Source organism: Peromyscus leucopus, chromosome 17 (assembly GCF_004664715.2).
Source record: "Peromyscus leucopus breed LL Stock chromosome 17, UCI_PerLeu_2.1, whole genome shotgun sequence".
Taxonomy (NCBI): Eukaryota; Metazoa; Chordata; class Mammalia; order Rodentia; family Cricetidae; genus Peromyscus; species Peromyscus leucopus.
The window spans coordinates 31,359,559-31,381,792 of NC_051077.1; the positions used below are offsets into that span (position 1 = coordinate 31,359,559).

Genomic DNA, 22,234 nt, shown 5'->3' on the forward strand with positions numbered 1-22,234 from the left:
TTCTCCAAGATTTGTGGCTCTCTACGGGGAAGTGGAGATGAGCGGAGAGGCTGTCAGAATTAAAACCGAGTCACGCTGGGAGCGGCAGCGTCTTCCTGTCATTCCCCACTTACAAAGCTGAAGCAGGAGGATATTAAATTTGAGGCCCGCCTGAGCTTCATGATAAGCCCCTTCCTCAAACCAAGATGGAGTTTCTTATGCCAAGTCAAGGGAGTAGAAAAAAGTGCTTCTTATGAACACATACCTGACACTGACTAAATCTATTCTAGCCTTCATTCCTATCCGCATTCTTGTTATTTATTCAGACACAGACACCTCCAGATTGAGGACTTAAAACAAACTGGTGGCTTGTAACTGGCCTGGCAGAAGTGAAGGTATTCTGAAGAGATGGCCGAGCTATTAAAACAATGAACCCCAAAGAAATGGGAAATTTCCCAGAAATCTCATGCTGGGAGAAGGAAAAGGCCCCATCCAAGTGGGAAACGTCTCCCAGTGAGATTTCACACAGTCCTAATAATTTGTTAGACCACCTTGTCATACTGAACTTTGGGGTCACAGCCTGTTTTCTAAGCCATGTTTGGTCACCCATCCTCAATAAAAGAGCCAAATTAATAGTAGAAAGCAAAAAAAAAAAAATAGAAATTTTTTGACCACACTGGGAAGAAAAATAGAAAGATGAAGTAAACCCCTCAAGTCTGTCTTTGGGGTCATGAAAGGCGATTCAAGTTTAAATAGAGGCAGAGAACATGAACATCTTCCCAGTCCTGGGCTTCAGTCACATTTTGTAAGGTCATCTACTTGAGACAGATGCATCTCTAGAATATCTTCATTCCCACCACTCAGTCTGAGCCATGTATCACTGAAATAAACTCGGCCTACATGGGGGCTACCTGTCTACCTAAGGAGATTAGAATGAGAGAAACATCAGCGAGCATCCTAGCCTGAACATCATCAGGGAAAGTATGTGCTTCAAAAAATACCATGGAACAGATTGCTCTGTGGGAATATAGACAACACCAAGGACAATAAGGCTAAAAGTAGGCAGAGCAGTAGGTGTTGACAATTTTTAGTTCCCCTAAATGACTTTATTACCTTATTTAGCTCTTCCTGTGATGGTCATATCCAAGAAGTCCATCCAGACACAGGGGCTGAGTCATTTTCCCAAGATGCCATAGCTTCAGAGAGTCAGTGAACTCGGGCCTCAGCCTTTTGGAAACTGCAGAACCCCAGCCAGACATTGAGGACGGAAATGTGGCCCAGATCAGATGGTCAGCATTCCCTAGTCCCAGAAACTTCTTGAATGAAGGTCTAGAGGTTAGAGTTATTTGATTTTTCTCTGAATGAATATGGAAACTGGCTTAATTTGAGTGGGTTTTGTGTGGAGAACAATGGGAAATAAAGATGCGCACAGGTAAGAAGGAGTAAGTGCTTCCTGCCTTGGGGGTAGTTTGCAGAGGAAAACCCAAGTATTTCCAGATCAAAGCATCAGCGTTACCATGGAAACAGAATAGAACGCAGCCTAAAGTCATCTGGTGAAAGTCATTGGTGTATGTTAGTTCTGAGTACAGACTTGTGGATAGGAGTTACAGAAGAGCGGATACTGGTTCTGCAGAACTTTCTCGAAGGACTGTTTACCGCAACTGAGACCAGAGCTATTTAAAACTGTGCATTCCCAGTGAGAGAGGATGGTGACCACCTGTGGGAGCTGTTGCTGCAGCAGCCCCTTCTCTGCTTGGGAAAGATCTTTAGGTTTGAAACTGTGATTACGAGAGAACCTGTATCAGTCGATCTCCTTGAAAACACACCAGAGCTGCTCTGGATAAAGCAGGCTAGGAGGATGAAGCAGGTTAGGCGCCATCTCTGGTCCTTCTCTTCTCCTGCTGCTGGGCTAAATCACATCTATGGACTGTAGCAGGAATCTTAGAGAGTCTTATTAATAAAAATCAAACCTGAGGCCAGTTATTGGGGAGATGGCTGGAAGATCAGAGAAGCAGAACAAGCCACAGCTTCCTGACCTCGACAGTTCCTCAGCTGATCCTGTTTCCTCAGACTGGAAGCTTCTGTGTCCTCATCCCAATGGCTCTCAGCTGAACTGCTGCTCACAGCCCGAAAGCTTAACCAGCTAGAAGCTTAACTAGCCAAATGCTTCTAGTTTCTGGTCTTCACGCCTTATATACCTTTCTGTTTTTGCCATCACTCCCTGGGATTAAAGGCTCACTTCTTGGGATTAAAGGTGTGTGTCACCGAGCCTGGCTGTTTCCAATGTGGCCTTGAACTCACAGAGATCAGAGGGATTTCTGTCTCTGGAATGCTAGGATTAAAGGCGTGAGTGCCACCATTTTCTAGCCTCTGTATCTAGTGGCTATCTGTTCTCTGAACCCAGATAAATTTACTAGGGTGCACAATATTTTGGGGAACACAATACCACCACAATGGACACAGAAATGATAGCTTTCACCTTAAAGGAAAGAAAAGATGGTTCATTTTAGAACTAAGTCACTCCAAATTCCATGTTCCAACATGGAAGCAGTCCCATGAAGTTTCACAGTTTTACAGAATCAAGAAAATCACAAGTCAAGGCACGTTTAAAATGCATTGGTGACTACATCAGAGAGGTGCTTATGGAAAGACGGGGGAAGCTTTTCCAAAGGCCTCATATCTGATGGCATTCTTTTTTTCTAATTATTTATTTTTATTTCCTGTGCATTCGTGGTTTTGCCTGCATGTATGTCCATATGAGGCTGTTGGATCTCCTGAAACTGGAGTTATAGACAAGTTGTGAGCTGCCATGTGTGTGCTGAAAATTGAACCCGGGTCCTTTGGAAGAGCAGCCAGTGCTCTTAACCACTGAGCCATCTCCCCAGCCCCCTGATGGCATTCTTAGTTTTGGAGTTGGTGGAAGGTAGTATAGTATATTGCTATATTAATACATTTTTTAAAGTTTTTATTGATTAGTCATAGGATGTTAGTTCCGACACAGAGGGACAAGGATGACTATTATGGAGGCTAAAGCTAGCTCACGGTCAGCTAATTGGTCCTGGACCTGCAACGTTCCAATTACTTTATATGACTAAAGTTCTATTCAGTGGGTCATTCTCTACAGACAGCGCTTCTTACCAGGAATTCTTGTTCACATGTCTATGGATAACTTTAGGAAATAACGTTGAACTGCTTCACTTGGGGTGAAGTTTTGGAGCCCAGTGGAGTTTATATTTAATGGCAATCCATGGTAGGAGGAAGAGAATGATGGACTCTAGCAAGTTTAGACAGAGATGGTAACCATTGCAGTGGACAGGAGACCTTTCTTCTGAGTATGGTCAGAAAAGACAGGAGCGGATTAAAGAGGAGGGTACAGGGAGGGAATCCTAGGCCTGGAGCTTGTGTATGGCATGAGAGAGAGCCCTAGCAAGCACATGTCACGCTGACTCTCTGAGGTTCAAAGGCGCGATCGATTTACTCCAGAACAACTTTGGAAGCCTTGAAAGCAGGCCTTCTCTAAGACAGAAATTCTCTGAGACGAAGGGAAAGAAAAGGAAGTGAAGAAGGAGCCAAGGGCAAAGGTCAGAAGGGAAGGTGCAGGAGAGCTGGGGAAGAGTCCAGGAAGGATGGGTGTGCTCCAGGGAAGGGAGGGGAAAGGTGGGCTGGAGGCTGCACCTCGGCTTTTGATCTCCGTGGTGCTGTGACTGCTGTGGCGGTCTGTGTACCCTCCGAGGTTCAGTTCCCTGCCTGTGTTGGTGAAGCTCAGCCTGGACCGTTTGCTAACAGAGCCCTGCAGATGCCCTTAATTGACTTTAGGAGAGCATTTTGGGATAGGAGGTGGGTCAGGGTGGAAATGTTCTTATGGCCTTTCCATCAGGCCCTACGAGGGCAGGTCTAGACAAAGTGCTTTAGTACAGGGGTGAGGCAGAAGGGGCTTCGAGCAGAGGCGTGAGATGCTTCTGCCACCAGCTCCTCTGCTGCTTTATCTCAGGTCCACTCTAAGCCCATCTAGCAAGCCAAGCCGGAGAGCAACCAAAGCAGGATGTTTCACAGTTGTAAGCATGGCCAGTTTCCTTTTGCTTAGAATCCTTTAAGCTCTACAGCAGGTCTTAGATTCTGTAATTGCAGAAGATGACTTTGAGCCTAAATATTTGGCAGGGTTAATGCACAGTAGAGGGAATCTGCCTGAGCATGGTTTGTTTGTTTGGTTTTGTTGGAGTGACGCAAGAGAGTTAGAAAGCAAGGTAGCCACAGGTATTGCTTTGTAAGAAGGCCTCTATGTAACATGAGGCTCAGGACTCACTGGGCTAGAGTGAGGTATCAGTGAGACAAGGCAGAAGTGGGCCATTAGAGGTGACCAGAACAGGCCATCCATCATTTCCACTGTCTCTGTGCATGTACATAGACACAGTTTGGAATCCTTGGGTTTATAATGTAATCTGGTTTTTTAATGCTTGTATTATACTATTTATTATTTGTTTGTGTGTCTGTGCACATGCCCACACATGAACAGTGTATAGTGGAGGTCAGAGAACATCCTTAGGGGGTGGTGTGTTCTCTCTACCACGTGGGTCCAGGGATTGAACTCAGGTCATCAGGCTTGGCGGCAAATGCCTTTATCTGCTGAGCCATCTTGCTGGCCCAGTTTCGCTTTGGACATGCTCATTTCTAATTATTTAAAACTTTCAACTGAATGCTTAAAGAAACATCTCTCTTGGGATGCTGTGTTCCACACCCTCAAAGGAGACGTGTCAGGGAGATGCATGGCCCATTGTGCTGCACATGTTACCATCTTGTCCCTCCGGAGTGACAGCAGCGACGAGAGTTTGCCCAGAGTGGTGGCAGGAGTAAGGCAAGTTTTAAATAGTCTCTCAGTAGCCATTGGCTGAGAGTTCTGCTGCAGGCAGGGCACCAGGCAGGCAGAGAGAAGTAGGGGTCCACCCCGATCCGTTTCTCTTCCATCCAGATCCATCTCTGTTCTACCCAGATCCATCTGTGTTCTACCCAGATCCATCTCTGTTCTACCCAGATCCATCTCTGTTCCACCTGATCCATCTCTGTTCTACTCAGATCCATCTCTGTTTCACCCAGATCCATCTCTGTTCCACCCAGATCCATCTCTGTTCCACCCAGACACATCTCTGTTTCCACCCAGATCCATCTCTGTTCCACCCAGACCCATCTTGGTCTCCATCGGGATGAACGCAGAAGACAGAGACTGTCTTTGCATTTGAACATGCTGCATAGACCAAGGCTTAGCTCAGCTCCTGTGTCTCAGCAGGCTAAATGGAGCATGATCTTGGAAAATTAATTTAGTGAGTCATAATTTTCTCTCACTAGAAGTGACAAAAGTATCACTTGCCACCCATTAAACTGTAGATCATGTGAAACACTTAGAAGTTTCTGTTGCAAAGTCAGAATCATTCAATTTTTGAATAATGCAAACCTGACTGATTCATTACTTTGGTAAGAAATGTAGAAATAGAATAACTTTTTAAAAAAGGAAACCAAAGAAGATCATACAGAAGCGGTTCTTCCTGTCCTGTCTTTAGAGACCCGTACTTAGTTCCTCGAGGAGGAATTGAGGAAAGGAAGTGGCGTAATAGAATGTGGAACGTGCCTGGGGAGGAGAACAGGGGCTATTAAGAGAGCCACAGAGAAAGGACGGTGCCCTGGGAGGTGGGCACCCATAGCAGTGTCAGGGGATTCAGGGTGTTGAGAATGGAGGCATGGTGCATGCTTTTAGTCCCAGCACTCAGGAGGCAGAGGCAGGGGGATGTCTATGAGTTTGAGGTCAGCCTGGACTACAGAGATAGAGTTGCAGGACAGCCAGGGCTACCTAGAGAAGCTCTATCTCAAACAAAACAACAACAAATGGAGGCCAGAGTATGGAACTGAGGAAGGGACTTGAGAAAGGGCCTATGGATTTGGGAAGCAGTTTTACTGGTGACCTGTGACGGTAGCGGGTGTTATTTGATAATAAATGCCGCGTCTATATTCATCTCCTGTACGCTTCATCCTGCGGTGTGGTACCCATTACTGTTCTCAGCACACAGATGTCCGCAATGCCTTGAGAAGGGATTAAAGGGTTAAATTCAGCCTGCCAACTAGTGAGACACAAAGGAGCCAGGCTTGGTCTGACCCCAGAGTCCTCTTCTTAGCCCGACCTCTGGGGGCTTCATTCTGCCGATGGAGGTGAGGCGGGATGGTGGGCCTTTTCAAGGGTGCTCGTGGGGAGGCAGAGTTAGCAAAAGCAGCCATTGGTCCAGATGTTTGACTGTAAAGGAAGGAAAACTGGTAAGATCCTCCCCCCCTCTGCCCTGCCCCGTTGTCCCCCAAAGCACAAGCCTTTTAGTGGAACAGCAAGGAGGGATAAAATGACTGCTCAGGGGACCTGCCCTGGGCCCTTCTAGGTATTTGACCTTTGGTAGAGAGGGTAAACCCTACAGTGAGTTTTGTTATTGTTGTTGTTGTTGTTTTGTTTTGTTAAGCTGAGCTGAACATCAAGGTGGCGTGGCCTTGAAAGCCATAATAATCATGGGAGTTTGCCAGAGGGCCACGGGGACTGCATGGAGTTTGATCTTGACACCCCCCCCCCCACAGTGTGACCAGTTGACAAGAGTGCCTCACATGCCTTAGAATGCCAAGTACTCCTGCCTTTACCACTCCCACAAGCCTCCTCTGCTGGCAGCCCTGTCGTCCCCCTCCTTCTCCAGCCTCTTCCACCATTTTGGATTCCCCGGGAGTTGTCTTCTGTGGCTTTTGTTCGGCCCTCTGCTGTCGCTGAAACACACGTAGTCTTACGGGAAGGCAGTGTGCTCATGCAAGTTCCCAGAGTCGCGTGCGCCTCAGGACTGGCTTTCCTTGATGGGTTGGTGCTCCCAGGGAGTGGACGGTTCAAGGGTGCTTGAAGGAAGAAGAGATGCGGAGGTCAAACAAGGAATGGAGGGATTCCCCTTTTGTCAGTGCCGTTGTGTAGCTAGCTGTTGGGCCGGGTGGCCTTTTTAGGCCCAAGAAGGACGTTTATGTGACGCTGTGGAGGTGGGGTTGCCTGTCTGGCGATGGGCCAGTGAGAGGAGGCTTCAGCTGAGGTTGGGGTCCCCATTATCATCAGACCACCAGTGCAGTGTGCTCAAGTGGCAGTACCCCAACCACCGAGCGTACCGGAATGCTCACCACCTTCCTCGGGGCTCCCGTCGCTGGCTAGTCATGGAGGCAGAGTTAGTTCTAAGAAGTGATCGCAAAAACAGGGATGTGGCTTCTTTCCTCTGAGAGAATCCAGGAGCTGGTCCCTCTGCGTCCTCCCTCAGAGGGGGACGTCTCGGGGACCCACGCAGCACAGGACATGCATCGTGCTGCAGCTCTGCTCCACCCACACCCCCACACCCCCACCCCCGAGCTATCCTCTGCAGCTGCAGGTATTTCCTGAAGGCAAGCCAGATGTGCTGAGAGCATTTCCTTGAAGGAAAAAAACAATCGAAGAAACCGAATAGCTGACTTCTTGAATGTCAGGCTAATTTAGAGAGGCAGGGGACGCATTTGGGACATGATGCCAATGACTAACCCCAGGATTCAACCAATTAGACAGGGGGAGAATTGAAGCTAAGAAAAGGGAGGGGAAGGAAGTGTTCTCAATTCTGTTTTCTTTTCTTCTTCCTAGCAAGAACCAGTTGAGTCATCTTTTGGGCTTAGTAATGGAGTAAGTGACCTTTCTCCTGAGTATGCGGTCCTGACCTCAGCTATAAAAAATGAAGTGGATAGTACGGTGAACATCATAGGTAAACTGTTTTGACATCTTATTTTTATACTCACGAGCAGCCTCCAAGGTCTGAACTTTGCAAAACAGTCATCTCAAAACAACACAGTCAGTAAGGGGAAGTCTTGGAACCCATCCAAACACAAGTTCTAGTCCCCAGATTTCAGCGCTTCGCAGATGAAATAAAGGTTCGTAGACGAGTCAGAACCAAGAAAAGGAGACCAGGCCTTCGAAATGCTTCCTCCCCGGGGGCTACTGGTTAGCGGCTCTTCATCACTCGTTGTTCAGTCCCATGGACAAAAATGTCATTCATTTAACTTGGGAACGAGGAAAGGGAAAGCCGTCCCTGTGGCCCCCCAGCTTCTGCCTTGTGTCCACCTGCCCAGAGGTGGCACTCATTTTACAGACCAAGAAACTGAGGCACAGAAACATTCTGTCAAAGGACGGGCTGGTGCTACAGACTCGCTGAGAGTTCTCTACCATCCATACACAGTTCTGTGAGCAGGGAGTCAATAGGGAACAGGTTCAGCTCTATTCCAGTTTTTGTGGGGACACAGTAAACAGACAAAGACACAGGTAAGCATAGCACCCCCATTTGTGGCCTGTGATACAAGGGAAGAAAACAGAGGTAATTGGGAATGGCCTAGAAACCAGACTTACATGGTTGTCCTGGCGAGTGTCCTCAGAAGAGTGACATTGCCCGATAGTGGGTTTGTGAGGAGCAGCAGGTAACACACGGAGGCAGACATGATGTCGACAGAAACCCTGAGTAGAAAACATCTGAGGGAACAGAAGGCAGGCCAGAGTTGCACAGTAGAGGAAGCATGGTGACTTCTTATGAGGTCCCCTCAGAGGTGGTGTGGTGGCTATTCTTGGCTGTCAGCTTGACTACATCCGTAATTAGCCAAAATCCAAGCAGCTGGGTACAGCTGTGAGGGATTTGTTTTCCCTTAATTAAATCATTTGAAGTGGGAAGACCCACCGTAATCCAGATCTTTTGAGGCGGGACCATCCACCTTTGATCTGGGCCACCCCTTCTGCTGGCAGCCTATAGAAGGGGCATGGAAGAAGGAAGGTTTTTGATTTTTGCCTACCTGCCCTCATTCTCACTGGCAAGTCCATTCCTTCACTGGTATTAGTGCCTGCTTTTTCGGGAGTCTGGCACATACTAAAGACCAGCTGAGAGATTCAGCCTCATGGACTGAACAGCTACTGGATTCTTGGACTGTCCATTGGTAGACGGCCGTTGTTAGAATAGCTGGACCGCAGCCTCCAGGCCACAAATCCCATATATATTCATTCTATTGGTTCTGTTGCTCTAGAGAACCCCGACTAAGACAGATTTTGATGCCACAAGTGGTTTTAGAACAACAAAAGTATAAGGATGATTTTTTTTTTTTTTTAGTATCTGGAGTAGGCTTTCCAATTTACCAACACAGTTACTGAAGCCTCTCCTAGGAGCTTGGAGAATAATAAAAGCCCATGGTGCAAACTAGTTTACAAACTTAAGGAGATACATGCATTTAATTATCCTGATTCACCAACTGTGAGAAGCAACAGGTTTGGTGACTCTGTATATAAAACTTTTAACAATTTGTGGAAAAATAAGGAAAATGATGATGCTGGTCGATTGCTCCAAGTACCTCTGGATAAATTGACAAAGGAAAAGAATGAGTTCCGTGATCAATTAGCCAACTTCTAGCATCTTGGGATACTGTGTAGGACAACAAAGAACTTGTTGATAAAACTGACCAGCCCCGATGCACATATACATCCTAGAGGTCTCCAAGTGTTCCCTGGAAGAAAATCTTCACTCCAGCAGCCACAAAGCACAAGTTGTAGAAAATTAAACCAAAGCCCTCATAAGGTTGGCTGAATAACAGTGAAAATTCAAGCTGCAGCCTTAGAGGGTGTCGAGTTGGAGAGTGTGGACGGTTAAAAGAAGGGCATTAATTGGCGAAGAATGGGATCCTATAACTTGGGGTGGAGATGTGTGGGAGGATCCAATTGAAGCTGGGATCTTTGAACCCTCAGATTCTCAAGGGCTTATCTTATGTTAGGAAGGAGCCTCTCCACCCTCAGCAGAAAATGTACTCACATGCCCAGCCCCTGAATATTGCCTTTTTCATCATTGACTGGGAAATTAATCTTTCATTATCTGCTAGAACATCAGTGACCCTCTCTGAAGGACATGATGAGCAAGACAATACTGAGGTCCCTCAGGGCCCACCAACGGTTTTTTCTAGACCTATACCCAGACTTAAGGCTCAGCAGGCTCCTAGAGGACGGAAAAGGAAGTGTAGACCCCAAGGAGGTGCACCACATACACTAATAATGAGCTTAACAAGTTTGCTGATTTGTCTGGTGAATACATGTGGGAATGGATTTTAAGGGTGTGGGATAGTGATAGAAGGAACATAAAACTGAGTCAGGCTGAGTTTACTGGTAGGAACCCACAGAGTGGAGATTTTATTTTTAGTGTGGAAGCTTGCTCAGTTAAAAATGGTGTCGAAAATCTGAATGGTGCTCTGAAGCATTTCTCGGAAGATGACTGACTAAAAAAAGGTTGGAGATGCCTGCTATCCCTTGGCTTAGTGTTGATGATGGATTTTAAGGATCAGGGAAAGCAGCGCTAGAGTGAGCATGCTGTGTAAAACCTCATCCTCCACAGTGGGAAGACCCGGAAGACATGGCCTTCACTAATCCTGTAAGACAGCAGAATGGTGAGGGGGCGCCTGCACATTTGAAGAGCTGTGTTGTCTTTTCCCTGTGTCAGACCATGGGATTGAAGATGCTGCTGCCCAGCTGGATGAATTAAATCCAGTGAGTTTAATTGGGGCCCGAAGTAGGAAGGGCCAGGTGACATCACTGAATTGCCAAAGCAAGGTGATCATAGATATCGTAATGAGCAGTATAGACTAAACAATGTTCATAATGGCCTGACCCATAATGGGCAATACAGGTGACATGATTTTTACGGTGGCATGACTTATATGGACCTTTAGTACTGGCTAATCAATATGGTTTCCAGGCATGAACCAGATTAAAAAGCCTACTGCATTTTAGTTTGATCTATATAAATGGAAAAATCCTCAAACAAATGGAAGAGAGGTTACATTGGATCATGGCAAAAGAGAATCTCAGCTTATGAGCCAATTTCCAGACTTGAGCCGGTTTGCAGACCCAGAACCCCTTGAATGAAGGGATGGCCAGGTTGTCTTGAGGAAGGACCTTGATAAAATACAGAAAAGTTTACTGTTAGCCTTTCTCCAGTCATTCCCAGAGGAACCTATGGCCTTTACAAGCGTAACTACATTGGGAGACAGGAAACAACCAGACTTTCCAGGGTCTATTGGATACTGGCTCTGAATTGACATTGATTCCGGGAGACCCTAAGACATGCTGTGGCCTTCCAGTTAAAAGTAGGGGCTTATGGAGGTTAGGTGATTAATGGAGTGTTGGCCCAAATATAACTCACAGTAGGCACAGGGGGTTCCCCAGTTCACCCTGTAGTCAGTTTGCTGGTTTCAGAATGTATGATAGGGATAGATACACTTAGAAATTGATGGAATTCTCACATTGGCCCCCTGACTTGTGGAGTGAGGGCTATTATGGTTGGAAAGGCTAAAAGAAAGCCATTGGAAGCCAGGTGGTGGTGGCACACACCTTTAATCCCAGCACTCAGGAGGCAGAGGCAGGTGGATCTCTGTGAGTTTGAGGCCAGCCTGGTCTACAAAGTGAGTTCCAGGAAAGGTGCAAAGCTACACAAAAAAACCCTGTCTTGAAAACAGCAACAACAACAACAACAAAAAGGCCATTGGAGCTGCCTCTGCCAGGAAAATAATGAGTCAAAGACAACATCCCATTCCAGGAGGAACTGAAGAAATTAGTGCCACCATCAAGGTACAGGAGAGGTGGTTCCTGCCACATCTCTCTCCAACTCTCCTATCTGGCCAGTTCAGAAGACACATGGATCATAGAGAATGACAGCTGACTACCGGAAACTTTATGAAGTCGTGACTCCACTTGTAGCTCCTGTACCAGATGTGATGTCCTTACTTGAGCAGATGAACACATCTCCTGGTATGTGGTATGCAGCTATTGATCCAGCAAATGCCTCTTTTGCGGTACCTCTCCATAAGGACCACCAGAAGCAATTGGCTTTCAGTTGGCAAGGCCGGCAATATACCTTTACAATTTTACCACAAGTGTATATATATATATATATTAACTCGCCTGCCCTGTATCATAAACTTTGTTCAAAGAGATCTTGGTCAGCTGCCTTTTTCAAAAAAATATCACATTGGTTTGCAGTATTGATGACATGCTGATTGTACCTAGGGAGCAGGAGGTAGCAACCACTTTGTACTTGTTGGTGACATTTGTACATCAAAGGATGAGAACTAAATCCAACCAAAATTTCAAGGGCCTTTCACCGCAGTGAAATTCTTAGGAGCCCAGTGCTGTGGGGCATACAGAGATATCCCTTCTTAGGTGAAGGATAAGTTCTTGCACTTGGCCCCTCCCACCACCAAGAAAGAAGCACATTTAGTAGACCTCTTTGGATTCTGATGACAGCCCATTCCTCACGTGGGTGTGTTACTTTGTCCCATATATCAAGTGACTTAGAAAGCTGCTGACTCTAAGTGGGGCCTGGAACAGGAGAAGGCTCTTCACAGGTCCAGACTGCTGTGAGGGCTACTCTGCCACTTGGACCATATGATCCAGCAGACCTGATGGTACGTGAGGTGTCAATGACAGATAAGAGATGCTGTTTGGAGCCTTTTGGAACAGGGCTCTTCCATCATCTGCAGACAACTATTCTCCCTCTGAGAGACAGCTCTTGGCCTGTGGTTGGGCCATAGTGGAAACTGAATGTTTGACAATGGACTACAAAGTTACTGTGCAATCTGAATTGCCCATCATGAGCTGGGTGTTATCTGACCCTCCAAGTCATAAAGTAGGATGTGCACAACTGAAATCCATTGTCACATGGAAGTGGTATATATGTGATCTGGCCCAAGCAGGGCCTGAGGGTACAAGCAAGTTACATTAAGAAGTTGCTCAAATGCCTATGGTTTCTATTCCTTTCCTAATGTTGACTGCTCCCAAGCCTGCACCTATAGCTTCATGGGATATGCCCTGTGATTGGTTGAGTGAGGAAAGAAGACTGGCCTGGTTTACTGATGGTTCTGCACTTTATGCAGACATCACTCAGAAGTGGACAGCTACAGCATTACAACCCCTTTCTGGACAACCTTGTACTGGTGAAGGGAAATCTTCACAGTGGGCAGAACTTTGGGTTGTTCACATGTTCATACGTTTTGTTTGGAAGGAGAAACGACCTGATGTGCAGTTGTTCACCAATTCGTGGGCTGTAGCCAGTGGATTTTCCGGATGATCAGGGACTTGAAAAGGGCATGGTTGGAAAACTGGTGAGAAAGGTATCCAGGGAAGAAGTATGTGGCTAGATCTCTTGAGATGGACTAAGGATGTGAAGATACTTGTGTCCCATGTAAATTGATCATCAAAAAGTCACTTCAGCAGAGGAGGAATTGAGTAATCAAGTACATAGATGACCCATTCTGTGGACAGTCAGCTCTTTCCCCAGCCATCCTTGTCATTGCCCATAAACAAAGTGGCCATGGTGGCAGAGATGGGTGTTGTGTGTGGACTCAACAACATGGACTTCAACTCATCATGGCTGACCTGGCTACAGTTGCTGCTAGCAGAGACCAACACTGAGCAGCCTCAGATATGACATCATTCCCCGAGGTAACCAGCCAGTGATCTGGTAGCAGATTGACTAGACCGGATCATTTCTTCCATGGAAAAGACAATACTTCATCTTTACTGGAGTAGATACTTACCCTGGTTATAGATTTACCTTTCCTGCATATGATGCTTCTGCCAGAGCCACCATCCATGGATTTACAGAATGCCTTATCCGCTATCATGGTATTTTCTACACGGTATTGCTGCTGACCAAGGAACTCACTTCACAGCCAGAGAAGTGTGACAGGTCAGCCCACAACCATGGAATCCAGTGGCCTTACCATGTTTCCCACATTCTGAAGCAGCTGCCTTGACAGAAAGATGGGTGTGGCCTTTTGAAGACACATTTACAGCACTAATTAGGTGGCAGCAGCCTGGAGGTCTGGGGCAGGGTTCCCCAAAAGACTGTATATGCTCTGAATCAGCATCCAGTATATGTACTGTTTCTTCCATAGCCAGGATCCTTGGATCCAGGAATCAAGGTGTGGGAAAGGGAATAGTTCCACTCACTATCACCCCTAGTGACCCACTAGGGAAATTTTTGATTCCTGTTCCCATGACTTAAGTTCTGCTGGCCTAGAGGTTTGGATTGCAGAAGGGAAAGATCTTCTACCAGGAAACTCAGACCTCCCTCTGCCTACTTAGGGCTTCTGATGCCCTTAAGCCAAGGCTGAGAAAAGAATAACAGTATTAGGAGGGGTGGGTGATCCAGACTACCAAGGGGAAATTAGACTGCTTCTCTTCAATGGAGCTAAGAAAGATTATGTCTGAGGTTTTATTCAAATTATTGAGAGGGTGTTTAAAATTGAGATTGGGGGCTGGAAAATTGGCTCAGCAATTAAGAGTGCTTGCTGTTCTTCAGGAGGATCAGAGTTTGGCAGCTCACAACTTACTGTAACTCCAGCTCCAGGGAATCTGACATTGTCTTCTGGCTTCTGTAGGTACCTGCAAATATGCATACACACACACACACACACACACACACACACACAAACACACATTCAAACACATAAATTAATATATATATATTTTAAGTTGAAGCATAATGTGGACAGTAAAGTGCCCCAAAGCAAGCACTACTCCTTCAGAGTTTCAGGCAAGTGGGTGACAAGTCATGAATTACATCACAGTAATATCCTGCTGAGATGCTGTGATGAATGGACTCTGGAGACACCTAGTAAAAACTAAAACCAGTGAACTTGGCTTGAATCTGCACTCAGAATCCAGAGGTGAGGCTTCATGGCCCAGGGATACCTTTTGGTCCATAAAACTTTGCTTCAGTCTGAGCTTCTGACATTACTAAGACCTAGAAAGAGCTAACAAAAATATAACAAGCCTCTTGAATAGGTGGGTTTCCATCTGACAGAAAGCTATAGCCAGAGGCTGTCAGCATCCGTCATTCCCCTTGATTTTGGAGATTCATCTTTATTTGGGAGGTATCCCCTCTCTTTCCTTCCTCCTGACCCTGTCTCTTTGCCTGTGGGGTACCACTTAGCTTTCTTAGCAGCAGTTCCGGATAATGTACACATGACTCTTGGAGCCTTTAAAAAATGCCACCCCCAATTCTAGTCACAATTTCATAAGACTTAGCTCATTTTGAATGTGTTGGATAGTTCTGGAGTTTCCCTTCATTTATTAGGTGAAGTCAGCCCCAAATGATCTGCCAAACCAAAGCTAGGGTTGTACCATGTCCCACGATTGTTGTTAATGCTATTTACTTACTTTTAAATGACAAGTAATAATTATGACTATATATAGGGTACAGTGTGATGCTATGATCGATGTGTAGGACCATTAACTCATCATGGTAATGAAAGCATCTGTCACCTCATCATCATTTTCTTTTGTGGTATTAGGAATTTTTTTTAAAGACATGAATTCTTCCAGCCATTTGGAAGCACACAGTACAGTATTACTATTGCTGACAACATGCTGTGCTAATGACCTCTAAAAGTCACTGCTGAACTCTACACACGCTCTGTGCCCTTGGACCGGCAGCTTGCCTTTCCCCTCCCTCCCACTACTGGCCTCTAGTGATTACCTTTCTTCTAATGAGATTGGATTTCTTTCGACTCACATGCTGGGGCCAAGCAATGCTGGCTTTCTGCGCCTGACTTACTTCGCTTAGCAGTGTCTCCTCTAGTCTACCCTTCTTTTCTTGTCGTTTTGGTGGAGTCGGCAGTGTGTGCCGGTTTCCTGATCACTCTTTGCTCTTTCGCATGGCTAGTGCTACCTGGAGCTGGGGCAAGATTGAGTCATTACACTCTTCTGGGACAAAGATGCTGGTCAGAGTTCCTGAGACCATCACCCGCTGGATTAACAGTTCCTTTCCTGGTCTTAATAGTGACCAGGAAGTTAATAGTTAATAGACTTAATAGTACATTAATAATGCATGGCAGCAAAATAAGTCTGAAGATATCTTTCTGTTCAGCTGGTTGCTTTTACAAAATAAGTCACATTGAAATGAAACAGAGCCATCACATATTTTAATAGATGGATAATTGGTGCTGGTGTTCACCATGTTACTGTTTCAGACTTTAAACCCGAAAGAGCATTTGCCTACAACCTTCCATGTTTTCCCCGCCACCTTGGTATTTGAGGCTTGTAGATAGAGCTAAGAAACAGGGATCTGGATCCATGGCTGCAATGGCTTCTGAAATACTCTCTCTGTTTCTTTAACCTTGAAAATGGCTTCCTTTACAAATGACACCATTTCTCACTTTCCACTGACTTGCTTTGAAACCTGGCTTACATTTCAGTTTTGTATTTAGGCCCCAACACAAAAGCTACGAGGTGTTTGCATCCTGTGCTGATGAACATATGAAGCCTGGGAGCTGAAATGGGCACTTAGTATGGTAACATTTCATAGGATAACATTGCCCATGCTGTCTGGAGGCTCATTCGCCAGGGAGCTGGACAGAAAATCACTGAGTTCCATGGTCACCAGTATACTTTTATTCTGCTCAAGGTTGGCTGGTTTCATAAACAAAAACGGTACAACCTGAAATGTACTGTTGCCTTGACAAGTGAACTCTTGGTTAGTGTCTACAGTGTTCGATTCATTTTTGTCATAAGTCACAGCAACAACACACACACACACACACACACACACACACACACACACACACTCCCCTAGAGTTTAGAGTTTGGTTCTCAGGACTCATGTTGGGCAGCTCACAACTGCCTGTAACGAATTACAGAGGATTTGACATCATCTGACATCTGTGGGTATCTGCATATTGGCACCCATACACACAGACAGGCAGACAGACAGACAGACAGACAGACAGAAAGACACACACACACACACACACACACACACACACACACACACACACACGGAGGGGAGGCAGGGGCTGCCCTCTGCTCCTGTCACCCTCTCCATAACATCCGGTAGCCTCTTTGGGCAGTCCAAAAAGGGAGTAATGTCCCCTTGCTGAATGAATTGTGTCTTCTAAAGTTCCTTTGCTCTGAGTGGTTAAAGTCACAGGCTTAGCACCCAGAACACCTATCCCTATTTCCCGTTCTAAGGAAGGGGAGGCTTTTTTTTTTTTTTTTTTCCTTAAGCATTGAATTATGGTAGGGCGTGTGGTGGCTTATGTGTTTAAGATGTGGGAGAAGCCATCAGCGTGTCGAATTGTTCTGATGGTGCCCCGCTGGCCTCCTGCCCTAGGAAGCAGAGCTTTTGCTGAGCTCTATGGGAAGGAGCTGCAGGCCGGTCCAGGAAGCCTGCAGGTGCTTCATTCTGCCTGACTCACTGAGGCCTTGCTTTACAGTCCCATTGTGTTTCTTGATAAAAGGGAACCGCACCCTTGGCTAAGGCAGAGATCACCGGAAACAAGGGGCGCTATTCAACAGTCTTACTATGGGCATAAAGCAACCCAAAGTGGCTGGGTACAGGATAGTTAGGAAGTGATGTATTTTGTCTTAATTTTAGTTATTCAAAACACACCTTGGAGGACTGCCTTTTCTGACACTGCCTTCCAATTCGATTAGCTTTATGGAAAGCAAAGCTCAAGTTCCAGGAGCCTGATTTTCTTTCCCATTTTCTTCAATTTCTGAGTTGCTGGGGAGCGAACCCAGGACCTCATGTATGTTAGACGAACGCTCCAGGGCTGAGCTGTGCAACCTTAGCCTTAAATAGGTTTTGTTTGTTTGTTTGTTTTGTTTTCAGCAGAGCCTCAAAATTCAGGTAACAGAACAGATACTATGTTGTATTCCCTTTGGCACCTGAGCCCCCTAAAGCTGGCTTATGCAGATAGGACAGTCACCATGTGCTAACAGGAGCCAAAGGTAGTGGTGTTTGGATGTTGTTTTCTTCTTCTAGCCTTATGGAGGCTTTTTTTTTTTTTTATGTGCTTAGGAAGGCTGTCATATTTCCATGAGGTTTTTCTCTCCTCCCCTTCTTCCTAGCCACCTTCACCTGTTGATAGTTAACTGCCGGGTCCTCCCTCTGTCCTCTGCTCCATCTCCTAGTTCCGACACCGTTTCTAACCATACTTTGCTTCTCACCTGGGCTCTGCTTCCGTTCTCCCCTCTTCCTACTCATTCCTCCGTCACACAGTGATGTTTTTGAAAATGCTCTTATTACTATGTGAGCATTGCCTCCAACGCAAAACGCGCTGGAGTCTTCTTTCATGTCTGACGTCACCCGTCTCTGCCTGTCATGTTCAGACTGTGTTTGAACTTGAAGTAGCCTGGATGATCTAACTGTAGGTGGCAAGAGGCTGAAAAGGAGGCTGATGGGAGGAGACCTTAGGACCAAGCAGCGGCGCCAGGGCTCTCACTTCATTGCCAAGTGAAGCCGCTCGCCCAGGGCACTCTGCTCGAGTTTCTGCTTCCAGATCGCTGACCTCTGAGATGCTGATGAACTCTGAGTTTTCCTGGGAAGCCCTGTGCGCCCTGCTTTGTAAAGTAGCATGCGACACTGTGAGCTCTCAGGTTGAAGAGTCCCCTCTGCAGCAGCCACCCTCCACTCTTGCTTCTTCCTACACCTGTCTCAACTAGTTGAGGTAACTTAGGAGTCACCTAAGGAGATAGCCCAGCCAGCTGAGCCGTGCCAGGACTCAACCCTGGCCTTCCGTTCCTAACCCTATTTTGACTCTTTCTCTCTCAACCTGGTGTTGGCTCTTATTTTATAAAAAAAATGAAAGATTGCCATATTTGACAGAGATGAACACTGTTCATGGACTTAGATTCTAGACCTACTTTTGCAGTTTTTGATTCATACCCCTTAAAATCTGAGACTCTCTGTATATGCGAATTGGGAACAGGACTTGCTTTATTACCTGTAAAATGGAAAGATTGTATAAAATGATAATACTGATCCTACACACTGCGTGGAGTTGTGAGGGTCACATGAAATGGGCAGTCGGTCATCCTCTGTTTAGAAGGAAGATAGGATGATTATATTTCCAAAATCAAATTAACGTGCATCTGAGTAGAAAAAGTGTTTCCCTGTACACTGTGTATGCGCAATTTCAATCCTCAAACCGTCTAAAGCTACATCTCTCCTGATAGTGAGATGTCGATGGTCTGGTTTTAAACACACAGCCAGTGAGTTCATTGCTCGACCTTGTAGCTACCTGGTAACCCTGGCAATTTACCTCACCTCAGCACTTCAGCTTTTTAAACTGTAAAATGATAGGCCCAGTCCCCCTCGAGGGCCTTTCTGTTTCCAATAGTCCCTGCTCTAAAGCCCTTTCCCTGAAGCCGGAGAGCAAGATGCTTTCTCAGGTGGGGCCTTGCATCAACTCAACAATTGTTAATAAAGTCAAGAATGACCTTTTAAGCCATCAAACTGGTCCGTCAGTAACCAGCTATGAATAATATTGTTGTGATTCTCAGAAACTAGATCCAGACAAAGTTACATTCCCGAGGGTGACTTTGCATGTGGCCTTGACCTTACTAAGCTGGATGAACTTGGTGGGTTTCTTGCTTGCTAACCCAGTTGAGAATTCCTGGTACCAAACAGGAAGCTGGTGGGAAAAAATTTTCACTGTTGGTTGTGGGCCCAATGATTCATTAAGACGTGATTTGAAAAGCTTTATCTTGAAAGGGGCTTAAGAAGTGAGAGTCGTTCAGTTTGAATTGTATTTAGGGAGACCATGTCACAGAGGAATTGAAATTTGGAGTCAAAGAAAAGCTGACTTGACTTCTCCGATCTGTCATGTACTAGCTGGCTGACTTTTGCTCGATTATGTCTTTTTAATTCTATCTAAAATGGGGGTCATAATTGCAGGGCATGTTCCTTACAGGGTTGGGAGGCGTTCAGAGAGTGTGCTGAGAAAGTTGAATGTTGCTGTTATTTTTCAGTCAGGTTACTCATTATCTAGCACCTAGAGGTGTGCTGTAGAAAGAGTCATGAGTGGCAGACACCCACAGAACTCCTCAGACTCTGGGCTCTCCCGGTTTCTATGGAGGGGTTGCATTTGAGAGTCAGGACTTTTCCAAAGAGCTTTTGCCCGTATGTGGATGGAGGAACCTACTTCCTTCTCAAAATCGCACAGCCCTAGGAAGGAAGTCTGCTCTCAGAGATGATAATGTAACTGTGGAGACTGGGTATCTAGTTCTTAGCCCAGAAGACAAAACCTTAGCTGTCTGTCCTAGCAGCCGGTGTTCAGGATCCACTGATAATCGAAATGGAACTACTAGTCTGCATTTTCTCTCAAGTCATGTGTATTAGGTGAAATCGAGGACAAAATTAACTCCTTTTAGGTGTATAATTCAACATTCTATGAGTTATGCCCCAGCCCTGGCAACTCTCCAAGTGCAGACAATGTGTTCGATTGTTTAGCTAGCAGCATAGTCCAGGTACAATGTTTTCATCAACCCAAAACCTTCTTAGCCCTACCTTCCCATAGCAATATTGTCTTTTTCACTGTGGAAAGTTTTTTAAAAGCCCACTTACTGCAACCCTTGACATTTGCCAGAAAGCATTAATGTCATGTCCCATCCTTGTGAGTTGTGAACTCCTCACAGACTCTGGCTTTCGTCACTGAGCCTGAATCCCTTCACTTATTACTGGTTCAGGAAAAGTCTGTTGAGCCCTTTGCTGGTCCAGCCATGAGCCTGGATCGTGATGGAAGACAGGAAGTGTTGATGGCAGTTCTCGGCTCCCGGGAGACACTGTGCAGGCAGGGAAAAGGTGACATAAAGATGCACAGGGTTAAGAAGCAGCAGAGGCAGGAAATCAAGATGTACTGCAAGGTCATACAGCTTGGGCGGAGCTCCAGCTACAGGGTGTGAAAGGTGCAGGTGAATCTGTGGGTCGGGCTCAGGAAGGGCTGTAGAAAATAGGGCCATCTGAGCAGTACCCTTAGCTCAGCTGGCCCTGCCTTATTGAAGCCTTTGGTTTTCCAGCTGGGGAAGAAAACAAACAACAACAACAAACAAAAAAAAACCTCTTTACTTCCTCCTTTGATCTCCCTCTGGATTTCGTCCCCTCCTTTTCCCCTTACAGTCTTTCTCTGCCTTCCTCCGTAGATGGCTATATGCTGGCCTCCAGCCCTCCATTCTTCTCACAAACCTATTCCTGTCTGTCGCCATAGCATCCTCTCTGCCAGGACCAGATAGCAGGGTCCGTGCCAAGCAGGTGCTCCCCAGTCTGGGTGGGTTGAATAACTAAGCTGGGCATTGTGAGGAAAAGAACAGAGAGAAAGGACTCCTGGGCAGACCAAAGGGACAGATGCAAAAGATACCTGGGCTGCGCCCTTGTTTACAGTCCCAGCCAGCTTCCTGTCGCTGTGAGGAGTGACCGCACAAAGGAGGAAGGAGCTTTGGAGCATTGAAATTAAAGAGGCTTTGGCTGAAGTAAAGTTATTGTAGGAGTCTATTTCCATTGCCCCTTCGGCTTCATGCATGTACTCTTCATGGATGCTCGAATACGTCGTGTGCAAACACATACATACACACACATATACCTGCTTTATTTTGTAGGACTTTGAGTAGGGTAAAGCCTCGTCTTCCTGCCATTTTCTCTGTTCCCCTTTCATTGGCTTTGCTTGGGAGAAGAGGCAGAGGAAATCACAGAGATCGAGATGTCAGCACCCAGAGTCTAGTGAACAGCTCAGCTGACGTCCTCACACTCAAAATGGGATGCTCTGAAGTATGAAACAAGACCTTAGGTCTCTGCCTCCATGTGTGGCTTGTCTTTCTTCTCTTTGATTTTTTTCTTTTTTTTTTTTTTTTTTTTTTTTTTTTTTTTTTTTTGCTGCCAGAGAAACCCAGATAGTATCCAGATTCCCTCCCCTTCTGTGTGTGCTTTCATCACACCCAGGCCCCCCTTTCCTAACATCCCTTTATTAAAGATCCGATGAATTCTCAGCACCACTTTCCCTGAGTAGAAACCAGATAATACCCTCACTGTGCTCCTAAAGCAATTAAAACAGAAATTTACTTAAAAATACATCAGCCGAGGGCTGGAGAGATACTCTTCCAGAGGACCTTGGTTCAAGTCTCAGCCTCACTCTGGGAGGTTCACAACTCAGCTCCAGGGATCTGATGCTTTCTTCTGGCCTCTGCAGACACTCACACACGTGCCACGTGCACATGTGTGTGCACACACACACACACACAAGCACGTACACACTCATGTGAACACACACGCATACACACAGGCAAACACATGCATACACACATGCGAGCACATGTGTGTCTGTGACAGGGTCTCACTATGTATCCCTGACTGGCCTGTAACTCACTCTATAGACCAGCTGGCCTAGA

General features: G+C 46.0%; 1 protein-coding gene across 2 annotated transcripts in view; it reads left to right on the forward strand.

The window, feature by feature from the left end:
• Irf2 (interferon regulatory factor 2) overlaps positions 1 to 22,234 on the forward strand; it is a 106,924-nt gene that overhangs the window by 72,048 nt on the left and 12,642 nt on the right. For both annotated transcript variants that reach the window (XM_028857674.2, XM_028857675.2), the window contains exon 6: positions 7,640 to 7,757. In XM_028857674.2, the coding sequence (XP_028713507.1) occupies positions 7,640 to 7,757 (118 nt within the window). The remainder of the gene's footprint in view (positions 1 to 7,639; positions 7,758 to 22,234) is intronic.